At 39.0% G+C, this 25,155-nt stretch overlaps 1 protein-coding gene across 1 annotated transcript; it reads right to left on the bottom strand.

Moving 5' to 3' along the window:
* Positions 1–437: 437 nt before the first annotated feature.
* Positions 438–24,350, bottom strand: LOC133562054 (CUB domain-containing protein 1-like). The gene is made up of 9 exons (XM_061915861.1): positions 24,163–24,350; positions 21,233–21,439; positions 20,806–21,168; positions 20,364–20,732; positions 12,994–13,191; positions 9,314–9,682; positions 6,814–7,167; positions 6,638–6,725; positions 438–1,497 (listed from the first exon to the last, which is right to left on the bottom strand). The coding sequence occupies exons 1-9, from the start codon at positions 24,224–24,226 to the stop codon at positions 1,062–1,064; spliced, it is 2,448 nt and encodes an 815-aa protein (XP_061771845.1). The 5' UTR covers positions 24,227–24,350; the 3' UTR covers positions 438–1,061.
* Positions 24,351–25,155: the final 805 nt, after the last annotated feature.

Genomic DNA, 25,155 nt, shown 5'->3' on the forward strand with positions numbered 1-25,155 from the left:
TACATTATTACATTAATTCATAAAATGTCTGTAGTTGTGAGTAGTACATTCTAATGTATTGTTTTTCACAATATTCCTCATCTCAACATTTTTTTTTTAATTTACAAAAGGTACATTACATCATAAAAAGTTGCGGTAATGGGGGAGGGGCACGCAGCAATTACATTGATTACAATTAATTTAGATAAGAAACGCTGATTTGAGATACAAGTGTTATGAACTCTGTCTCAGAATCAATGATGGTTTATTTGTTTTAGAAATGATTAAGAAATATTACATTGCACATTTTAACATATCTAAAAAAGTAGGAAGAAGCAAAGCTTCTAATTAAGCTTGTAAGTTGAGGTATTAACGTACTGCGCTCTTAATGTGTATTTATGGTGACATGTTTTGTCACAAGTTCAATCTGAGACATACCGAAAGCAGATAAAAATCAGTCAGGGAAGATTGTTTATTGTCATGTATCACTGAATCATTGTTTCAGGGTGAGATTCAGAATCAGTGAGTCGGTGAACACATGCAAAGGATATTGCGCAAACTGAGAATCCCACACGCGTCTCCGAAAACAACAAAAAACTGGCTCGGATTTCTCAATTAGATTCAAAGTTTTTTCAGAATAGGATACTTTCGAAAAATATGTTACACGGTATTGACTATTACAGTATGATTGTTGTAAAAATGTGAAGACATATGTCATATTTTTTAGAAAGGTCTTGAAATAAAACTGCACATCAAATCCACAGGCCAGTGGCTGTTTTAGCTTCAGTAGTGCCCTGTGCGAGACCCCCTTGCGGAAATATTACAGTACTTTGACATCAGTGTCATTACAAAATAAAGAAACACTCAAACATAGGTCAAAAGTATAAAAGGGTGATTCAGTTCTGCTTTCCCAAGAGAAGTTCCGCCATCCAAGATAAAAAATGAAGGCAACAAGCACATGCAGGCCTGGACATGCGTAGTTTGTGTGTCTAAATTTGGCAGCAGAGAGAAAAAAAGAGGACGTCTTGTGAGGCTGAGCAGCAAGTAATCACAACCTCCCCAAAAGTTAAAGCTGCGTCCAATCAGTTGCCTCCCTCTAGTTCCAGTCGTGGCCCTATCTCAGTGGAATGCTCCTCCAGCGAGGGTTGGGACTGGTAAATTACATTGTCCACAAAGGTGTGGCTCATGGGCCTTTTGGGAAGCGGGGGAGCCTGTTGCTGTGACAAAGGATAAGCCTGGTAAACTCCCACCTCCATGTTGTCGCCATCTTTAGACACGGGCAGCTTGTGTGTTTCCGTTTGGCCCGTGACGGGCCGGTAGGTGTCCGACTCTGTGTACACGCCCATCTCTGCCCCCTTTCTAAGCAAGTGGGTGTAAACCAGCGTGTCCTCAATGGAGGCGTACACATGGGACTCGTTGTCCTCGCGAGATTTTGGGAAGCCGTTGCGTCCCGGTTGGAAGTTGGTTCCATTGGGATTGTAGATGGACACCTGATGTTCAAGCTTCTTTTTCTTCGTCCTGTTTAGCAGCAAGCACAAGAGTCAATTAGTTCCAATTCAGGATGCTCGAAATCCTTAACTTCAAGCATGTTTTAATTTCTGTAACTCTTTGTTTATATCAGGGGTGTCCAAACTTTTTCCACTGAGGGCCGCACACAGAAAAATTAAAGCATGCGGGGGCCGTTTTGATATTTTTTATTTTTTCAAACCATAACAAAATATGTGGATTTTGTTTGTTGTTTTACCTTTAGGGCTCCCGGGGACAATAAAGGGTCAAAGTCATTAAAGTGTTAAAAACAAGTCAAATTATTATTATTGCTTTTTTATTTAACGCTTACAGTAAATCTCTACAGTATATCAACTTAAGGTTGATAAAAAGTAAAAAAAATAAAATAAAATAAAAATGTTATGCCTTTTCTGTCAAAGACAACTTTGTTTTTGAGCTGAGTCGAGGATGTCGTTGTGGCTTGTGCACCCCTTCGAGACACCCGTTATTTAGGGCTATATAAATAAACATTGATCGATTGATTTTCACAATAAAACTGAGATATGCAGTATTTCCCCAAATGTCCAAAGCATTCAGAAAGCAATATTTGATGTAAAGTAGAGCCTTGAAAAGATCAATAATGCAGGACACCACTTATTTTAATTTATTGCTATTTTCGAGGTATTACAGTGAAAAGATAAATAAAATCCCATTAAATATATTTGGGATCCAAAAGGTGGCCCACTCATAAAGTGATACATTTTTATTATTATAATTTTTTTTTTTACTTTCAACACTTACATGACGAGATCAACTTTAGATATATCTGTCGATTTTACATTTGAACTATAATTTTGCTTGTTTTATGCTCTTTTGTTAAAGAAAACAATGTATTTGTATGGCAAACACACAATATATGCAATATTTTCCACAGAAAACATTTTAAAGTGAAATATTTGAAATAATTGGAGCTTTGAATAAGTCAATAATTCCTTATAACATTGTTTTTTTATGGGGTTTTTTGAGCAACGGAAAAAAAATGAAAATAAAAATAGACAAAATAAAAAAAACTGCCTGCATGGCAGCTTTGTGTCAACATTGCAACTTTTTCTCGTTAGATTTCACCTCATTCTGCTTGTTTTAATGGGGTTTTTTTATTTATTTTTGCAATAGCATTTCTAGAATGTGTGCCGGGCCGGTAAACAATTGGCTGTGGGCCGCAAATGGCCCCCGGGCCGCACTTTGGACACCCCTGGTCTATATCCTGTTATAAATTGTACTTTGGAAATCAGGGAAAAGGTAATGATAACTCCTGATTCAAATAAAGTTGAATGAATGACAACAACTTAAATAAGAACATATATTGAAATAAATATAAAAATACAGTGGTACATGTACCTCAACTTAAGAGTGTTTTGTGACAAAAGCTGTCTTGTTATGCTTTAACTTGCAAGCAAAAAGTTGATAACAAATCCTGTCATTAGTTGGGAGTAGCAAATGTCACAGTAAAACCCATAAGATCCGACCAAAACATTGTGTTTTACTCACTAGGATTAGATTATAGCTAGAGATTAAGATAACTTGTTTTTCCAAGCACAGGAAGGAAAAAAAGTGTGTGTGAACGACAGGGCTGAAAAGAACAAGTGGATAATACTCATTAAATAAACAAAAGAATGACCAAAAACATGACACAGCGTGTCGCAACTTAACAAAGCAATTTAAGCGTCATACAGAAGCAGAATGAGTCTAACGCCAGCCAATAATGTTAGAATAATATCCAAATGGCGGACATTCAAACATTAAAATAAGGAAAAGCTGCTGATGGTGTGTTTGACAGATAAGCAGCTGGAGAAAGATACAGCAGAAGTCCACTTTCCAAGGTAAATACTGTTAGATTAATATTACGTTACTTTGTAAAAGTACTGTAGCTGTTTGTACTACATTCTATTGTATTGCTTTTATTCAATATTTCTTAAATAAAAGTTGTTGTTTTTTTAAAGGCATGTCACATGTCAGAATTGTGCTCTTTTTTAGCGTAAAAAAACCAAATTAGCAAAGGAAACAACTTTGTGCAATTGGCAACATAAATGTTTTTCTAATGTTGTCAGGGATTAAACCCAAGTTATTCTGCTCAACGCACTTTATGTTAATACACGCTAATTGCTAGACCATGGGTAGGAAACCCATTACTCGCGAGCCAGATGTGGCTCTTTTGATGACTGTATCTGGCTCTCAGATAAATCTTAGCTGACATTGCTTCACATAATAAATAATGAATAATTCCGCTAGAAATCACATTGTTATAAATAACGTCCATCCATCCATCCATCATCATCCATCCATCATCTTCCGCTTATCCGAGGTCGGGTCGCGGGGGCAACAGCCTAAGCAGGGAAACCCAGACTTCCCTCTCCCCAGCCACTTCGTCTAGCTCTTCCCGGGGGATCCCGAGGCGTTCCCAGGCCAGCCGGGAGACATAGTCTTCCCAACGTGTCCTGGGTCTTCCCCGTGGCCTCCTACCGGTTGGACGTGCCCTAAACACCTCCCTAGGGAGGCGTTCGGGTGGCATCCTGACCAGATGCCCGATCCACCTCATCTGGCTCCTCTCGATGTGAAGGAGCAGCGGCTTTACTTTGAGTCCCTCCCGGATGGCAGAGCTTCTCACCCTATCTCTAAGGGAGAGCCCCACCACACGGCGGAGGAAACTCATTTTGGCCGCTTGTACCCGTGATCTTATCCTTTCGGTCATGACCCAAAGCTCATGACCATAGGTGAGGATGGGAACGTAGATCGACCGGTAAATTGAGAGCTTTGCCTTCCGGCTCAGCTCCTTCTTCACCACAACGGATCGGTACAACGTCCGCATTACTGAAGACGCCGCACCGATCCGCCTGTCGATCTCACGATCCACTCTTCCCTCACTCATGAACAAGACTCCTAGGTACTTGAACTCCTCCACTTGGGGCAGGGTCTCCTCCCCAACCCGGAGATGGCACTCCACCCTTTTCCGGGCGAGAACCATGGACTCGGACTTGGAGGTGCTGATTCTCATTCCGGTCGCTTCACACTCGGCTGCGGACCGATCCAGCGAGAGCTGAAGATCCCGGTCAGATGAAGCCATCAGGATCACATCATCTGCAAAAAGCAGAGACCTAATCCTGCGGTTACCAAACCGGAACCCCTCAACGCCTTGACTGCGCCTAGAAATTCTGTCCATAAAAGTTATGAACAGAATCGGTGACAAAGGACAGCCTTGGCGGAGTCCAACCCTCACTGGAAATGTGTTCGACTTACTGCCGGCAATGCGGACCAAGCTCTGGCACTGATCGTACAGGGAACGGACCGCCACAATAAGACAGTCCGATACCCCATACTCTCTGAGCACTCCCCACAGGACTTCCCGAGGGACACGGTCGAATGCCTTCTCCAAGTCCACAAAGCACATGTAGACTGGTTGGGCAAACTCCCATGCACCCTCAAGAACCCTGCCGAGAGTATAGAGCTGGTCCACAGTTCCACGACCAGGACGAAAACCACACTGTTCCTCCTGAATCCGAGGTTCGACTATCCGACGTAGCCTCCTCTCCAGTACACCTGAATAAACCTTACCGGGAAGGCTGAGGAGTGTGATCCCACGATAGTTGGAACACATAAATAACGTTCAAAATTTAAAACATTCTCTTGCATTTTAATCTATCCATCCGTTTTCTACCGCACCTCTGCCAGCAAGAACTGTTCACAATCATACCATCACGGTGGCAAATCAAGTGGCGGAAACACAAATGAATGAGATAAATGCAGCGCCATTCTTTTCCCTCGCTTTGGATGAGTCAACAGACGTAAGCCATTTATCCCATTTCAGCGTGATTGCTAGGTATTTTGACGGGGACATTCTGTGTGAGGAAAGTCTTGCTGTTTTGCCAATGAAAAGGACATCAAGACTGGAGGATTTATTCAAGTCTTTCATTGAGTTTGCTGAACAAAAAAATCCACCGATGGATAAACTAGTTCCGTGCTCCGTGCATGGTGGGGAAAAACTAAGGATTTGTAGCGCTTCTTCGTGAACATGAAAATAGACCCATCCCAAGTTTTCATTACATTCTACATCAGGAGGCGCTTAGTGCTCAAATGTGTGGCAAGCAGCTTGGTGAGGTGATGTCGCTGGTCATTCTATGGTCAACTTTATTGTTGCTCGAGCTTCAAATGATGGCCAATTTAAAACATTGCTGGATGAAGTTGGGAATAATTATCCTGGTCTGCTTTTGCACAGCAATGTGCGTTGGTTGTCAAGAGGGAAGGTGCTCAGCCGCTTTGCGACTTGCCTGAGTGAAATACTGACCACCAGAGTCCGATATGATATTCACTGCCATTACAAATATATCTGCAATGTACGTGTCTGGTAAGGCGCATTGGTGTGTTATTCAATTTCATATAAAGCACTCTTTCATTTATCAATTGACATTTTACAAGCTATTTTTGTTCATCAACCGTGTCTCAGCATGTAGGGTCAAGAAAAAAAAACACAAAAAAAGTCCACCCCTGCAATCTGCTCTCTTCCTGGTCTGTTGTAATTTACTGTAAGCTACATCCTTAATTTAAAAAAAGCAGTGTTTGAAAAAGTGTATGATCTAACTCAACGGTTTAACAGTAACATTCATCCATTTTCTACCGCTTATTCCCTTTTGGGGTCGCGGAGGGCGCTGGCGCCTATCTTAGCTACAATCGGGCGGAAGGCGGCGTACACCCTGGATAAACAGCTTTAAAATTATTTCTATCACAAATATCTCTCTCTTGTGAATGATCGCAACTTGCTCATACATGTATCTCGCATCTGACCACTGATTGGCCATCTGCTGCATGCTATCAATCATTGTGACGTTGGAAAGAAGGCTGCGCCAGAAAACAAATTATGGAGCTTGTGAGCGGTCTAAAGCACAGGTTTTAGAGTAAGCAGTGGTTTTCCGCCTGGCACAAGTGTTTGACTTGTCTACATTCAATAGCTTTATATCCTTTTTGGATGGAAAAAAAAACTACACTCATGCGCTCCAAATAATTATTCAACTTAACATTTGCGGTCTTTATACTTCAACTTGATGCTTTTTTGCTACATTTACAAAGCAGACTAAAACATGATCAGATGACGAGCTTCAAGTAATAAACTTTGCATACTTACTTGATAACGAAACAGACCACCACCAACACGATGATGAAAAGCAGCACCAGAGCCGCGACCACACTAGCGATGGTAACCAACATCATGCCTGAATGAGAGAAAACCATTGAACACACTCAGGCGTTTTGCTACAACTTTGTAAAAAGTAGAAACAATGTGTAAACAAAGAAACATACTTGTGCTTTTCCTGAGGGTCAGCTTTGTGATGACCTTAAAGTCTCCTCTCTCAGGCATACAGTTGGACATGTTTAGGTAGAAGTTCTCAGAAACGCTGACCTCCTCGGCCTCCTCGTCCTCCCTGCGACTGTAGTCCTCCTCTAGACTGTCGATCCTCTGCACTCGGATGTTGGTGTGGCGGTTGGCGCATTTGGGCTGGCTAAGGTTGACGAACATCAAGTGCGCCTCCGTCTTACGTGGAAGCGAGACGATCCAGGAGACGGTGGCGTAGGACTCCATCCCAGCTGGCCAACCAGGCGTCGCCAAAAGAATGGGCGTGTCTTTTTTGGGCAATACAGTGAATATGTATCTTTCTGTGTTGATAGAGAAAACACTATAAATTATAAAAGGTTCACAGGTCACTTTTTCCTGACATATCCACAAATTGATACCAGTAATGACAAAACGGAATAGCATGATGATAGCCATAAAACAGGAAATGCAACATAGAAAGGTTTGTCTGCTAAGACAATTACATATAAATTTCTTTTAGATAGCAATGCTAACATAAATAGCATGTAGCTGAAAACATAATGGCTTAAAACTAGGGCTAAGTACCTTTCACAATGTATACCAATTACTGCTAGTTGGGAATCATCCATCCATCCATTTTCTACCGCTTATTCCCCTTTGGGGTCGCTTGGGGCGCTGGTGCCTATCTCAGTTGGGAATCATATAGTACCAAATTTCTGTGATTTGCGTGTGTTTGTGTTAATATACGTTAATTTGTTTAATAATAAAAAAAACACTACTCAGTCTCAATCCATCCATTCATTAATTTTTTGCTGCTTGTCTCTTTCGGAGCCAGGGGGGTGCGGGAGCCTATCCCCGCTACACCCTGGACAAATCGCCACCTCATTGCAGAGTCTCATATATAGTAGACTTTGTGGGCAGCACGGTGAAACAGGGGTTAGTGCGTGTGCCTCATGACCAGTACAAAGGTCCTGGATTCGATCCTGGGCTCGGGATCTTTCTATGTGCATGTTCTCCCCGTGTCTGCTTGGGTTCCCTCTAGGTACTATGGCTTCTTCCCACCTCCAAAGACATGCACCTCGGGATTTTAGGGTGAATATTGTCTGTGACTTGTCCAGAGTTAAATTAAAGTACCAATGACTGTCACACACACACTAGGTGTGGCGAAATTATTCTCTGCATTTGACCCATCACCCTTGTTCACCCCCTGGGAGGTGAAGGGAGCAGTGGGCAAAAGTGGTGGCCAAGCCCAGGAACCATTTTTGATGATTCAACCCCCAATGCTGAGTGCCAAGCAGGGAGGTAATAGGTCCCATTTTTAGAGTCTTTGGTATGACTCGGCCGGGGTTTGACCTCACAAACTACCGATGTCAGGGCGGACACTCTAACCACTACGCCACTGAGTGTACCCCGCCCTCCTCCCAACTGCAGGTGGGATAGGTTCCAGCAACCCCCGCCACCCCGAAAGGAACAAGCGGTAGAAATTGAATGGAGTAGACTTTGCTTGTGGTTGCAATTCCATGACATTAAACAACAGTAGTGTATTGGTGACGGTGTATTGCCTTGTCAAGTAGTAGTCATTGCCATTTTTGCCCAATCTAGTCTTTTGTTGCGTCCTAAATTGTAAGTATTTTACTTATTGCACACTGCAACGTGCACCTTTTTTGTAGTTTTCATGACCAAATTTGGAGGTGTTGAAATAGCTATTAAAAATTGCTAATTCTAATCACTGGCATAGCAAATCCAAGGTAATCTACTGGTTTTGTATGTTCGAGTGTTTTCTATCAGGCATAACTGCTTTGTCAACATGGAACATTACCTAGAGGGAGTTTGGCTGAGTACACTCGGAGTGCTGCTTGAGTGAATGCTTCCCAGCCAAGTGTTTAAGCCGATGTCAAGTCTACAACTGGACGTGACGCAATGTGCAATATGGCACCTTTTGATTTTCATGAATAAATACCTGGAATTTGGTCGATGCCTGTAGAAGTAGCGAATTCGGTACCCATTCCGACTTATAACAAGCGTCGGTTATTCCACTACCGTAAATTGATTAAGAAAATGAAGGATCTTTACATCGGTCATTTCCTATGTATTATTATTCATATTAATTTTAAGAGAGAATTAAAATTTCTCTTAGGATACGCAACTGCTGATAGTATGGTGTACATTTTTTACACCACAAAATTAACACTGCCTCTGCTGGTTTTTCTCAGATACTGCACACAATTTTTCCTCAATTGATGCGATTCATCAACAATAACATTTCTTAATTACTTAAATTGTGTGCCCTTCCCTGTAATGACTAACATAATAATAACCAGAAAAGCTTGACAGAACTTCCAGCAACACCTATAAAACTACCAAGTAAGTTTCACACCCTAGTGCTCCCACTAATGTGTCTGTTAGGATGACTAGTTTTAAATTTTGTTAAATGGTTCATTGCTTATATCGGATAGCATGCGTAGGACTCAATCATCATTTTGTTACCTGCTATCTCCTCTTTCAAACTGGCCATCAACATAGGCTCCACAGTAGGTTTCAGTGCCTGGCCCTCCCTTCTGGTCACAGTGACAGATATGTTGGTGTGGATTTGGACCTTCTGAATGGCCCCCTGAGGACATAAAAGGGCTACAGTAGTTTTGTCATCTTCGATCAGTGTGATGAGGCTGTCGTTGCATGGCTGCTCGGGGAGGTGCTGCTGCAGGTGTCCGATTAAAAACTTTAGCTCCACAGTGCCATGCAGAGGAGGGCGGAGGGCCCAGGTCACAGCGCTGAGAGGGGCTGGGAGGCATTTTGGCAGCGAAGGCACTGAAAGAGGAACTGGACGCTTCGGGCAATCCTGAAATTGGGTACAACCTGCGTAAAAAATATGAATATCGTGAATGAAGGCTTTTATAGGAAGACTGGGAAAATTATGAACTCGGCAACTGTACTACTAACATCTCTAGACTAAATGACATACGTCATGTCTCACATTTGTAATTATTTTCGATGGAATTTGCTTGGCTGTAGATTAGGGATGTTCCGATCTGATATTGACATCAAGTATCAGTCCAATGTCAGCAAAAAGGGGATTATATTGGCTTGCACCTAAAATGTCTGATACAAGCAGTCCTGCAGCAGAGTGTTTACTGTGCAAAGCTGGACAGCTAGTTAACATCTAAATGTCCTCTTATAAGCACACAACTTCCATCCATCCATTTTCTACCGCTTATTCCCTTTGGGGTCGCGGGGGGCGCTGGTGCCTATCTCAGCCACAAACGGGCGGAAGGTGGTGTACACCCTGGACAAGTCGCCACCTCATCGCAGACACACAACTTTAGTTATGTCATTTAGAAAAGGTAAACAAAATGCAGAGAGAGAAGAGGAAAGAAGCTGTCAAAGGTTTTGCTATCATTTAAACGTGAAAAAGATGGTGAAATGTTTGCACCGTCAAATGGAGCTGACATTTCACAGTAGCACTACATCGATGATGCAGCACATTGCCAGAAAGCATAATTCATATTTAAGAGCAGCAAACAAGCAGAAAAAAGGTAAAAGTCTATTTTGGGAGCTAACACCAGATTAAATGTTGGACTTGCAAAATGATTGTTTTATTCAAAAAGTGTAAGGACATGTTAACATCTACATATTATTTTAATGCTAATGAGTTGTTTGTCCAAAAATCAAACAACCATTTATAACAATGTCCCTCGTTATACTTTATTAGTCCTTTTGCTTAGTTTGGTTCTTTAGGACGTGAAAGTTTATTTATTGCATTAGTTATGTATTACCTGGTTCTTGTTTGTCCAAAAATCAAACAACCATTTATAACAATGTCCCTCGTTATACTTTATTAGTCCTTTTGCTTAGTTTAGTTCTTTAGGACGTGAAAGTTTATTTATTGCATTAGTTATGTATTACCTGGTTCATGTTCATCTGGATTTTAATGTTTTAAATATTTTTGGGGGGTAATATATAGCGATGCTCCTGTGGTAAAACTGCAATTTTAATGTTGTGCTTTTACAAGAAGAAATAATTTGGGTCATCATAAAAAAAACATTTTTAAAACTAACTTAATGATTCAATGACAACTTAATGAATTATTGTGGCCACAAAGTTCGCAAAAAAAATTAAAAATCTAAAATATTTATACCACTCCAACTTGAGGACATTACGGTTAATAATAAAATGGTTTGAGTTTTTCATACCAAACATTATGCTCTGTTTGACTAATTTAACTTGATCAAGCCTTTTCTAACATATACTACAAAAAATAAAAGTAAGAATGATTCCTGTAGATATCGGATTGAATCAATATCAGTATTGGCCAGTACTCAAGGCTCCAATATCGGTATTATATCGGAAGTGAACACTCTGACTCTAAATACAATACCTGAATCATAACATTTAATTTCAATCTTGATTTGAGGCAGTATCACTTTTCCATCCATCCATCCATTTTCTACCGCTTATTCCCTTTCGGGGTCGCGGGGGGCGCTGGCGCCTATCTCAGCTACAATCGGGCGGAAGGCGGGGTACACCCTGGACAAGTCGCCACCTCATCGCAGGGCAGTATCACTTTTCATTTCTCATAATAAATAAAATAAATACTGTTTTAAAGAGCTATTCTTGAAATGTTGTTCCTGGATGATGAATGTATGTGTTTCTTAACAAAGAAAATCTAAATTATTTACTTTTAGTGAGATCTTTTAAACAAATGTCCTTAGCTAAAAAAACAGTTAGCTGAGTAATGAGTATGAGAGAATCTCTCTAAAAGTTCTGAATTTCAATTTACATGACAGCTGTGAATACAACAATAATATGTCATTTTTACACAGGATGATGTCCAATGTTGGTCTACTAGACCAGTGGTTCTCAACCTTTTTTCAGTGATGTACCGCCTGTAAACCTTTTTTTAATTGAAGTACCTTCTAATCAGAGCAAAACATTTTTGGTTGAAAAAAAGAGATAAAGAATTATAATACAGCACTATGTCATCAGTTTCTGATTTATTAAATTGTATAACAGTGCAAAATATTGCTCATTTGTAGTGGTCTTTCTTGAACTATTTGGAAAAAAAGATATAAAAATAACGAAAAACTTGTTGAAAAATAAACAAGTGATTCAATTATAAATAAAGATTTCTACACATAAAAGTAATCATCAACTTAAAGTGCCCTCTTTGGGGATTGTAATAGAGATCCATCTGGATTCAGGAACTTAATTCTAAACATTTCTTCACAAAAAAAGACATTTTTAACATCAATATTTGTGGAACATGTCCACAAAAAATCTACCTGTCAACACTGTACATTGTTGTATTTATTTTCAAAGTTTATGAACTTATATTAATATTTTGTTGAAGTATTATTCAATAAATATATTTATGAATGATTTTTGAATTGTTGTTATTTTTAGAATATTTCAAAATATTCTCACGTACCCTTTGGCAAACCTTCAAGTACTCATACCCCCATTTGAGAACCACTGTACTAGACATCAAACTGGTTGATAATGCTCAACAGCACCACTGCTGGTTGCAGCAAACTATTGCACCATATTTTGCTTTAATTACTTGACAATTTCACAAATGTAGAGGCACATATCTATTAGTATATTTCTGTCTTAAAGCCATGTCCACACAAATAGGGATATTTCAAAAACATATATTTTTCCACGTGTTTTGGCACAACGTCCACACGCAAATGTGAGCGAATCTCGTTAAAAACTCATCTCTTGGAAAACTTAAACACGGGTGAGATTTCAAAAACTCAAAACTCAAAGGGGAACTGCACTTTTTGGGGAATTTTGCCTATCATTCACAATCCCTATACAAAACATTGTGAAGGATTGTGAATAACTGGCAAAATTCCAAGTGCAGTTAACCCTTTAAGATTTGCAGAGGCAACTGAAAAAAAAATCATAAATAATTTTTCCTGGCTGCTGTATAAGTAAACCCTGGTTTTAAAGATAACGTACACGCCACTACATCACTATAATGATGAAAATATAATTTACGACCAAGTCAGCTCTGGCTGACATTGCATGACAGCTGGTCAATTTGATTTTATGCGGGCAGAGATGTTTTTTTAAAACATGTTTTTGCATTACTGTAAGAAATACATTGACTATATTGAATCTGTGACGTGAGTAGCCAGAAGTGTATGACTCAACTAGGGATTTACCAATGATTCCACCGGCGGTGACAAGCACGTCTTGGGGAAGACAGTCCTGGAAAGACAGCTGAGTAACACTTCCGGATGGCACTGTGATATTCTCCATCGTCAAAGAGTTCATCTTCATCTCACATTCAGATGCCGACCTCAACCTTTCCAAGTGAAGAGAAAGGACCTTCCACTTCCTCAGGTCGACAGAACACAACACTGCAAATAAGAATGCAAAAATATTCAAACAAGCTGAATGCAAACCGGATTCCTCTCTTCATTCCCAGCTGTGTCAGCTGTCATCCCTGACTAAGCAATGAGGCAATATTGGAGCTCCCAGACCCTGAACGCTAACGGGGATCATTACTGTAAACTCCACTCTCCATGTCCTGCTATAATCACCACACTATTTGTGTAAATGCAAAAAACATAAAATAACACGTAGTGGAACTTCTGTGACATTTTGGAAGACGGTCTGCCAAGCACGCAGCTGCAGTCTACAATAAGCAATACATTTTTGCACTGGTGTGGCAAGAGGTAGATAATTGAAAAAAAATATGATACTTGCTGCAACATGCAGCATCTTGAGCAAACTTCCAAAACTAAAACATCCGAGTTGATTTTGGGAAATAAGGATTGAGGGATCATTTGGGCATCATAAGTGCTCCAATAACTATATTGGGCAGGTAACTAGTCCAAACGGTATTAACGATAACTGCGGTAAAACTTCCTATGGTTGATGTTACAATTTCAAATTTAAATGATCAAAAAACAGTGATTGATAACTGCACTTTCATAAACTCGCGGACTGACAGGCGCCAGCTCGCTAGCCTAAATTCTAACATGAAAACAAGAGACATTAACGACTTCCCCCATTACGAAACAACATACCCTAATCTAAAATTACTCATTACTGTCCAAAGAACTAAGATACAGGGACATGAGCACTCTTTGAGGAAAAAATAGGAAAATTGAGAAAAAAAACGAACATTTCTATTAGCACAAAGTGCCGCCACGCAAACCCCGAAAGAACATTTTGAAAATCTAAACTACATTTCTCGCAGTTGAGTGAATTTTTAAACTATGTTTTACCTTTAGATTTATTTTAACCAACTAACCTCTTGGGATATCCCTTTGACACATAAATGTCACATGTAATGTACCCCAAAATTAAAATTTATAGTAGATAATATTCTTACATTTTTATTGAAAATGTAAAGTCAAATTCTAGAACATGCATGCAAAGAACTCAGAAAAGTTTTTCCATTTGGCAACTCTACCCTGTAATCACGCTCCCTCGGTTGGGTTATACACTTCTGGTGTTGTGACCTCTGTTGTTTACAATCCGTCACGTCAAAAACATACCTTCTCGCTAGCTATTAATAAACTGTAATCATGCAAATATGATTTGCAAAATGTGGACAGTCAACACTGTGGCTCGGAGAGCAAACAGTAAGTAAGCTATCTATTCGGTTAGCTAATTAGCAAGCTTGTTTCGGTCAGTGTGTTATTGAGGCAAGAGGAACAGAGAGTACCTGCGATCGAGGCAAGCGTTCAACAAATTTTGTTTGGATCATGTTTTTGTTGATATTAAAAAAACGTGGAAGCGATTTTTGACGCGAAAATTAAAGTTTAAAAACGTTGTTTTTTTGCAAACATTTCACATGCTTAAAGAGATTCAATTGTGTTCTTTGAATATACAGGCTGTGCTCTCTTAGAAAAGTGTTCATTCTATACTCAGAGAAATATGACTAGAAAGTGTTTTTACGGTACGTTCAAGGTCCACTGAACAGAGTCGGATACCACGATGCCAGCAAAAAAATTATGAATAATAATAATAATAGCTTTTATTTGTTACTCACTTTTCATTTAAATAAATCTTTAAGTGGTACAGTACAAACCTACATTTACAACAATAAAAGCTTAGCCAATAAAACAGATGTAATACTAAAAATAAAACACTATGCGTGAAGCATAAGAAACACAAAGCATGCAAAATAGTGGCTTTTCTAACAGTGTCTATTCAAAAAAATTGTCAAAAGATTTCAAGGTGTATAAGTACGGTACTTGAAAGCACATTTAACAATACCGCGATAATAATGATAACCGTGATATGAAATGTTCATATTGTTTCATTCCTACCGTTGATACATATTTCTTCTTCATTAGAAGACGACCAAAAAAATGCTGATTTAGGCTGAAGGGGAAGCACCTCAACTGCCTCTTTTTAAACCAGGTTAGAGTAGTACGCTAATTGATATTATTGGGTTCGATTTGCAAATCTAAAAAAACTGAATTGAGAATTTTCAATGCATTTATAGAGGAATATATATATTCAGCGGGACTTTGATGAGGTGACTCAAAACAACAGAGTCTGTGGAAAAATAGCTGACACGCTTTTGGTACGAAATGCAAGATACACGCCCCAACAAATTAGCGAAAAAGCTGAAGAAACTTTGCAAAAGGGTTATAAAAAGATAAAGAACAGTCGCAGTGGATGCGACCGCTGTTAGTAATGTACCAACAAACCAAATGTAGCAACAATAACTCTGATCTCTTAGTTTGAGGTAGGGCTGGGCGATAGGGCCTTTTCTTGATATCTTGGTATTTTTAGGCCATATCGCAATATACGATATATATCTCGGTATTTTGCCTTAGCCTTGAATTAACACTTGATACATATAATCACAACAGTATGGTGATTCTATGTGTCTACATTAAAACATTCTTGTTCATACTGCATTGATATAAGCTCATTTTAAACTTTCATGCAAAGAAGTAAACTTTCATGCAAAGAAGGAAATCACAACTAAGTCAATTGACCAAAACTGTATTTATTAAACAGTTATTAACAGGTGACTTTTCAAATGATGCTACATATTAGCAGTAATGCTACTTTTGGTAGCAACGCTTGTGCCCAACACTTGACAAATTAAAGTTGTGTATTCGACATATTCCCGATTGAAGTCGAACCACCGCCAGACGATGGACCCCGTTCTGTTTTTCTTGGGAATTAATTCTTCCTTCATTCGCACCTTCTTTCTCTCGTATTACCACCCGCAACACTCCGCTAACATCACAGCTAACGTTAGCCACGCTCCTACCTCTCTGCTACGTGAGGGCGTATACGTATGTGACGTATGTGAGTTTGTGCGCTTGCTGTCTGTGAGAAGGAGACACAAGGAGTGGGAAGAGTCTGCAGTGTAATGCCCGCAACTAAAAACAACTGCGTGAGAATGTATACTCGAATATTACGATATAATAATTTTCTATATCGCACAGAGACAAACCATCGATATATTGCGTATATCGATATATCGCCTAGCCCTAGTTTGAGGTATATGTGCTTGAATATAAGAGGCAGTAAAAAAGTGGAACTAAGATCTATGAAGGTTAATTTGTGTCTTTATTACGCAAACTTTTTTACACTGAATTTATATAACAATTTTTTTTTAGTTTGAATTTTGGGAAATTTTGCTGACAATTTCATTGAAAAAAAATGCGGTGTTTAAAATTCAGTGTAAATAAATCAGTGTATGAAAATTCAGTGCGAAAAAATTCAATGTAAAAAAACATTGTTGCTTCAAAAAGCAAGACTCACGTCCGTTAAATTAAAGCTGAAGCAATCGATTCTGTGTTAGAACCAGCCAATAAGGTGTCAAGTTTAAAGTCATGAAACACTGGTCTTGCAAAACAGCATACACATGGCAATTAACTGGGCTAGCTTAGTATAATATTTCAATGCAGTCCCTGGATATTTTCAAAATATAGAAATATTTCAAATGGTTAGAATATGCACTTTTGAGTGAATAACAAAACTATGCTTCATGCAGACCGGGCACGAACAAAGTAGGGCAGAGTGGGCGGGTTTTGTTTACGAGCAGCTAGTGTCACATAGAGGCAGATCTCTACAGCAAAGTTCTGGAGAACCAGTGATATTATATTGGATATGTGGATGTGTTTTTAACCCTTTGCGTTTATGTTTCGCCGTGTTTGTTTAAATATTCAATGTTTTATTGTTCATAGTTAATATTGTAAATCCCACATTATATATTTTGTACATTATGAAATGTCCTATTTTCATGTGTGGGTTGAAAAGTGCATTGAAAAGTTTGCTATTTTAGTCAAAGCTGAATTTGTTTGTGTAGTTAATATTATGTCATTTTTTTGAGTTATTTGCCCAGTAAAAAAAAGAAAGCTATCCTTTTTCTTATAGGCCAATGTTTAATTCATTGTTTCAGTTATTCAATAGAGATTTTAAAGTCATTTTTGCATTATTAAAACTAACAAAATAGATATTATTCAAGGCATAACAAAACATGTTGAGTGACCTCAGTGATGCCTACATAAATGTGACATAACAATTTTCTATCCAAACAGAAGAGGATTATTATATAAATCTGTTGAAATTATAAGGAATCTTTGAGTAAACTTAAAATATAATTTGATACAATTTGATTAAAAATCGATTATTGATGCATCAGTAATTTATATTTTTGTTTCACTAAATAAGCGTTTATCACTTGCAACATTTAAAAACAGTACATTTGCAATAAGAAACAGTTAAATTAATTTCCATCACATTTATTAAATTCATGGAAGTATGTGCAAAACTAAAACATAAGTGCCCTATAGTAAAGGAGCTGGTCGGATCTCTCATTGAGGTGGCTCGCTGCAATCAGCCATATTTAAGAACTTTCTGCATTACATTATTTACAATATATAAATCGATTATCGATTGACGCTTACTAATCAAACTTATAATCTTCCGTATTCGAATTGCGATTAATCTAAAAATCAATTGTTTACCCCACATCTAGCAGAGACCACGACATCTTTCCCGATATCTAATAACCGGACATTTTGAAAACCTTCATTTTTTTAACCCAGTCCATTTCACACTTTAAAAGACTTTAAAAACTATGCGAGTTTTGAAAGCTACGACCATTTATCTGTATAAACCCAGTGGACATCGTATTGTCAAGCCAAGCTAGAATAATGGACTCTCAGAAATTTTGTGACCCAAGTTTGACACCCTAGATAATCACGGATAACTAATCTAATGTCATCTCAGCACAATGTGACTATAAGGAAGGATTTTGAGAATAATGTTTTCATTTCGCTTCACTTCTATTTTACTGTATGTGGAGTCAGTCCGGATGAGAGAAGTGAGTACTATTTTTTATCAAAACAAATACTAATAACATTTCTTCGATCAGAACATCAAGTGAATGCAAAGTGGGGCTTTTATTTATTTTGGATAATTTTTTACTTACAAAATGTTCTTAATTACCTGAAGTGATCCGAACAAACACAAAGTCGTCAGCATGTCACGTTTCGGTTTGTTTGCAGCAATGCATGCTCTTCTTTTCAGTCGTTTCTCAATGTCCAGAATTAATCTTAGGACTTCGATAAAAGCGAGTTGTATTCCTTCCACCTTGATTGTGACAGTTGACAATAGCACACGTGTTACTGGTTAAATGAACGTCGGCCTTAGTCAAGTCACTTTTGCCATTCATTATGTACAGTATACTGGCAATGAATTGTGGGATATGTGCAAACATTCTAATGCCTCTAAACATTGTTTATGGCTGACTTACTGCGACAAAAACTAATCAGAAGTGCTGATGATGATTATTATAGAAGAGGACATCATTGTTTACAGCCAGAGCAGCTGGCTATCTTTGAAACTAACTCAGGAGTGGTGAGAATGGTCAGACTTTCCGAGTCAAATATTCGACTTTGGGGGGGCGTTCCAGTTGAAATTCAGACTAGGAACTCGAAAATTCTGACTTCCCAGTACAAATTGGACATTTCTGCCACCCTCCTCAAAAGTGCCAGTGAGAGCAATACAGACCCTCTCAGGCCATGACAGAGGTGTCATTCAACCAGTTTTAAGCCGATGTATCATCCTAAAGCTTATGAAAATATCTTATGAAGATTAAAAAGTTACTTAGTTCTACTTTAAAAAGTTACTTAGTGCTGCTTTAAAAAGTCTAATAAAAGTACTACATAAAAAGTTTTTATATATGTAAAGACCAACATTTGTGTTTTTGTTCATTAATGGTATTAAAATGTATTTGTTTTATTACATAATGTATTAAGCTCTTTTCAGCTTTTTTTTTTCTCAGGGCCATAAAAAACCCCCGCCATCCACTGGACACTCCCGCTTGAGCTCATCATACATTTGATTGATTGTAGTGTGAAACATGTATACTAAATGACAAAATATAGCGTTATTTAGTGTAACGGTTGTACTCACGTTAGCGTCCCTAAAAAAGCAATTACTTTTCTGTATAAAGGAAAGAACAAACTGGTCTTTCCTCGTCTCTCACCATGGTTACAGTGAACACAAAAAACATCATGTTCCCGAGGTCACACTGGCATCGCACCTGGCCTCCACGGGGTGCCTGCCCACTATTTGAAAAGGACTGATTTAGCGTGATATCTACCCTGCCCTGCTAGCGAGACTCTAGGGAGAAAAAAATGGTAACGTGTTGTGCTCGCATCGACACTTGTTGCCGTTTAACAACGGAGGTGAGGCACGCCGAGGACTCCACAGTAGTAAAACAAGTGAATTGACGTGAAAAAGGTGACCATCTGCAGCAGCCCAGTAATGATTTGTTAATGCTGGCGAGGTGGCCGGCTTAATCATGGAGCTCTGTAACCATACATAATGGCCTCTGGCATGGGTGTCAGCCGGTGCACAAGGCCTGAAGAAAAGACAACCCTTACAATTGCTACCAGGAATTAAGATCAGGGCTTTCAAACTCAATTTAACTGGTGGCTACAGGAGGTATTTAATTTTGGGATAGGCTGGGCCGCACAAAGTATTCATTCACCTATAACATTTGAACTACATGGCTAATTGTGTTAAATACTTCTACCAGCAGCTAAAGTGACTCAGAGCTATGGTAGGCCTTATGTCATTGTAAATGTAAAATCAAAGCCAAAATTGGGTATTATGACACTGCTGAGTTCCCCACGATATGAAACATTTTTGCTTGCTTATGAGAGTTGCTCTTTGTGTTGCCTAATGTTTTTGTTGTGCTGTATTTTTCGTCTTTACGATTTATTATAGTTAGTAAGGGTGCTTAAAAAAATCGATTCACATGCAAATCGCGATTTTTATTTATTTTTCGATTCGATATTTATTACGACCCCCACTCTACATAGAATGATTGTAATTCCTTAATGATAAGTGCTATTGTGTGAAACATCTTAAATTTAAGCTGAAAGTGTACAATTAAAACTGCAGCCCTTTGAGACACTCGGGATTTAGAGCTATATAAGTAAACTTTGACTGATTGATAAAACCAATCTTCTTTATTTTATTGTTGTTACATTAATGCAAAAGTCTAAAAACTGTTGTCGTAAACCAGTTTACATACCTGGTGAACTCGCCTTGAAAGAGGACACATTGAGTTTCAGGGACAGTCCTGGAGAACCAGCGCTTCTTCTGTCCATCTCACAGTTTCTCAGAGTCAAAGAGAAGTCCCCCTGATTTAGGACCGGCTGGGTGTCTGTTAGACCTACCACCAGCGCCCGCCTGCCTTTACGTTGATACTCTGCCGCCGTTCCCTTCTTTAGACAACGCGGCTGTGTGACGTTTAAGAACTCAATAGTCGCCTTATGTGTCGCCTCGACGTGAAAGTGCCACTCCATCACGTCGTCATCTGGGAAGCTCTCCGGGAAGTTTGGAGAGAGCAACTCGATGGAAGAGCTCTGGTCAGGCAAAGACACTGTGATTTTGGCAAGGGCTACAAGTGAAAACATACAATTCAGACACAGCAAAGACAAGATATAGAGAATGCTACAAAGGTGCAAACTTACATTTAATTTCCTCCCCAACAGACACACCAAACTGGTCCCTTTGCACCTTCAGTCTTGGTGGAACATCCAGAGAGAAGCTGCCCTCATTCAATATCTGAGCAGCACTGATTGGGCCTCCTCTGCAGTATTTCCCAATGACAACAGTCCCTGACACCTGGAAGGCCTTTAAGGTGTAGGTGTGTCTGTCTGGACAGTTCGCAGATGGACTAATTTGTCTAAGACCACCTTTAGTGAAGTCCACTTGGATCGCTTTCAGTGCTGAGGCTTTCAGGTTCCAAGTAAATGTGCGGTGGAAATCCAGCTGCGTAAAGGAAACTGAGTCCGTCTGGATAATGTCGCTGCTGCACGACCTTGCTGTACATTCTGGGGAGAGATCTTTCGTCAGCAAGTGCTTTGGGAGAAAATAATACTCTTGGTTCAATGTTACCTATATTTCTAATTATCTCCACTTTAAAAATATCTTCAGGTCGGGGGCAATCAAATTCCACCACGAAAGGCGTGTTTTCTTTTAACAACAAAGATGTGTCGAACCTGCACCTCGCCCTGAAGCACACTTTGCATTGCGACCCTTTGACCTGGTTGCTTATGTTGAGGGCGGTGCCTTGGTCAGGGGTTAGTGTCAGCCTCTGGACGCCTGCAAGCAAACAAAAAAAACAGAGGAGTCAACCATCAAAGATTATTTAAGGAATGTAAAGAAATTCTAGACAGAAATCAGAATAAAACCGTCTCTTGCCACATCGTCCTGAACTTTTTATTTTTTCAAAAGGATATTTTGCAACATTTTTACCCAAATTAAGCATGTTAAACAATACAAATAGCTCTGTGAATAAAAATTAACACCAAACTACAAGATGACAAAAAACCAATAAGAGCGCGCTGCACAGCATTGTGGCCACTGATTGGCTCAGCCTCAGGCAGCTATTTTAGATAGCAAGTGTGCAAAGGTGACTTTGTGGGTTATCTAATGTCTAGTAGGCTCTCATGATGTAAAATAAATGTAGATGTTGTAAACAGTTTTTATGCTTTAGTTAAGTAAACAATGTATTCATAATTAATAATTCGTAGTGTGTGAACGTGAGCGTGAATGTTGTCAGTGTTGGCCCTGCGATGAAGATGCAACTTGTCCAGGGTGTACACTGCCTTCCGCCCGTGTGCAGCTGAGATAGGCTCCAGCGACCCCCCGCGACCCCAAAAGGGACAAGCGGTAGAAAATGGATGGAAGGATGGATGAATGTGAGCGTGAATGTTGTCTGTGATGGCCTTGCGATAAGGTGGCGACTTGGCCAGGGTGTACACCGCCTTCCGCCCGTGATCAGCAGCGGTAGTCGCCTGCACCGCCCACGACCCTAAATAGGCCAAGCGGTAGGAAATGGATGGATGGGATGGAATTCCTACTTCCTGGAAAATAGTTTACTACGTCCAGGTCAATTAACAGCATTAACTGAGAGACGACTGTGAACCTCATATACAGTAACTCAGGCTTTTGAACAGTGTTCACTTTCACATTCTGTATGTATACTTGTTACAATGTTAAGCTCTGAAGGGATGATGTTTTAGTGTGAGAAAACAAACACAAAATAAATATAAATTTTACAAATGCATTTCTGCCAAAAACGTTCTATCTTTCACCTCAGTTCACATATTTAATCATTGTTTGAATACAAAACAACAAGGTTGACACGGTAAGGGAGGGGTCACCAACGCGGTGCCCGCGGGCACCAGGTACCCCATAAGGACCAGATGAGTAGCCCGCTGGCCTGTTCTAAAAATAGCTCAAATAGCAGCACTTACCAGTGAGCTGCCTCATTTTTTTAAATTGTGTTTATTTACTAGCAAGCTGGTCTCGCTTTGCTCGACATTTTTAATTCTGAGAGAGACAAAACTTAAATAGAATTTGAAAATCCAAGAAAATATTTTAAAGACTTGGTCTTCACTTGTTTAAATAAATTCATTAATTTTTTTATTTTGCTTCTTATAACTTTCAGAAAGACAATTTTAGAGAAAAAATACAACCTTAAAAATGATTTTAGGATTTTTAAACAGATATACCCTTTTACCTTTTAAATTCCTTCATTTTCTTTCCTGACAATTTTAAATTTAAAGCCCACCATACTGCACCAGACTTTTGGTGCCTTTTTGACACAGAAAAGTACAGTGGTGTATGCGCAGCAGCAATGAAGGTTGCAAGCCTGTTTGGTTCAACTTATCTTTGTGAATCAGTCTTTTCTGACATGAACTTCATCAAGAACCAACACAGAACACGCCTCACTCATGCACATCTGCAAGACTCACTCAGAGTTGCAGTGTCAAGTTACACACCAGAGTACAACACACTAGTTAACAGCATGCAATGCCAGGCTTCCCACTAACTGACAAAGAAACAGATAACAGATTTGGTGTCCAGTTCGAAGTGTGACAGGATTTATCTAAAAATTTGAGAGTTGACTTTTGTATTTTACATGAGTTATTCTTACAAACATGGTGCAATGTAATTCCATCCATCCATCCATCTTCTTCCGCTTATCAGAGGTCGGGTCGCAGGGGTAGCAGCCTAAGCAGGGAAGCCCAGACTTCCCTCTCCCCAGCCACTTCGTCTAGCTCTACCCGGGGGATCCCGAGGCGTTCCCAGGCAAGCCGGGAGACATAGTCTTTCCAACGTGTCCTGGGTCTTCCCCGTGGCCTAAACACCTCATGATTTGTTAAAAAATGTTAGTGGCTAGCTAGTTAAAATGGGATATTGTGATTTCACAAGACTGTCTTAGAAGTGATCATTTGAAAATGTTCAATTTGAAAAATGTGCACTTACAGAAAATATAAAAATAAAGTGTTGCATATTGATATTTATCTGTTTCTATATATATTTATTGTGAGAAATCATTAAGATGGTCAGTGTTTCCACAAAGATGAATATCATTAATTATTAATAATAAAATAGAGTTAAAGGTAAATTGAGCAAATTGGCTATTTCTGGCTATTTATTTAAGTGTGTATCAAACTGGTAGCCCTTTGCATTAATCAGTACCCAAGAAGTAGCTCTTGGTTTCAAAAAGGTTGGTGACCCCTGCTGTAAGGCAACTGTACCCAAAACTTAAGCTGCACTAATCTATTTGCTGATGTTTTAGACCCAAACACACCTTTTCGTTCATGACCCAAACAAGACAATTGTTTAGTCAACTACAGTTAGATCCTGCTTGACTTCAAATAAATGCGCTCAAAAAGAAATCATTGATGTGGTCGCCGCAAACCATAAAATAATGACGTAAACACAATGACTCATCTGCGAGCACCTCGCCCATGACTCCGCAGTTCAGTAGCAACTTGGCTGGTTTTTAACGGTTAACAAATAAACAAACTCACCTGAGACCACGAAGAAAACATAAGACAGGAATAAAACAACGACCGGAATTCTTGATGGATACATGCTGTTTAACAATGCAAAATCATTGGACTTATGAGCATGGTGTCCTCATGTCGCGTTGCTTAGCCTGAGCTGGTTGACAAGGTAACATCCGGGCACTTCCTGGAATCCGTGCGCGAGGGAGTGGTGAACTGCAGGTAGCGTGGGCGCGGCGAGTGGGCGTGGTTTATTCATATTGACTGGGCGGAACTGTACAGGCTTATTTAAGCATTGTATAATTATTAAGGAGTCACTATTATTTGTATTCACAGTTATGCGTAAAATTTGTTTAAAAACATACACTATATATATATATATATATATATATATATATATATATATATATATATGTATATATATATATATATATATATATATATATGTATATATATATATATATATATATATATGTATATATATATATATATATATATATATATATATATATATATATATATATAGGGAGTAAGCGGTAGAAAATGGATGGATGGATGGATATATATATATATATATATATATATATATATATATATATATGTTTTTAAATTATAACAAATAATGGATAATTATCAGGCATGTGCACAGAGATCTTTATTTTTTTATTTTTAAACCTTTATTTATTATATTCAACATTTACATACAAGCAAAGAAATTATAATAATCAAAACAACTACAGAAACAGTACAAAACTGCGGCAGGTTGTTGTAAACTCAATAAAGCAACTAAAGAAGAATGGACAGCACGGTAGAACAGTAGTTAGTGCATGTGCCTCACAATACAAAGGTCCTGAGTAGTCCTGAGTTCCATCCCGGGCACAGGATCTTTCTGTGTGTAGTTTGCCTGTTCTTCCCGTGGTTTCCCTCCAGGTACTCCCGCTTCCAAAGACATTCACCTGGGGATAACCAACCTATCCCCTGGACCCTATCTCAGCTGCATTCGGGCAGTAGGCTTGG

This window comes from Nerophis ophidion, linkage group LG11, assembly GCF_033978795.1.
Source record: "Nerophis ophidion isolate RoL-2023_Sa linkage group LG11, RoL_Noph_v1.0, whole genome shotgun sequence".
In the NCBI taxonomy this organism is placed as follows: domain Eukaryota; kingdom Metazoa; phylum Chordata; class Actinopteri; order Syngnathiformes; family Syngnathidae; genus Nerophis; species Nerophis ophidion.

Bases quoted from the DNA above. Each gene is read 5' to 3' on its own strand.
- LOC133562054 (XM_061915861.1), bottom strand. From the start codon at position 24,226: ATGTATCCATCAAGAATTCCGGTCGTTGTTTTATTCCTGTCTTATGTT. The intron at 21,169-21,232 runs GTAACATTGAAC...ATCTCTCCCCAG, and splicing joins GGAGATAATTAGAAATATAG to AATGTACAGCAAGGTCGTGC. The intron at 9,683-12,993 runs GTAAATCCCTAG...TTTTTTACGCAG, and splicing joins CACCGCCGGTGGAATCATTG to GTTGTACCCAATTTCAGGAT.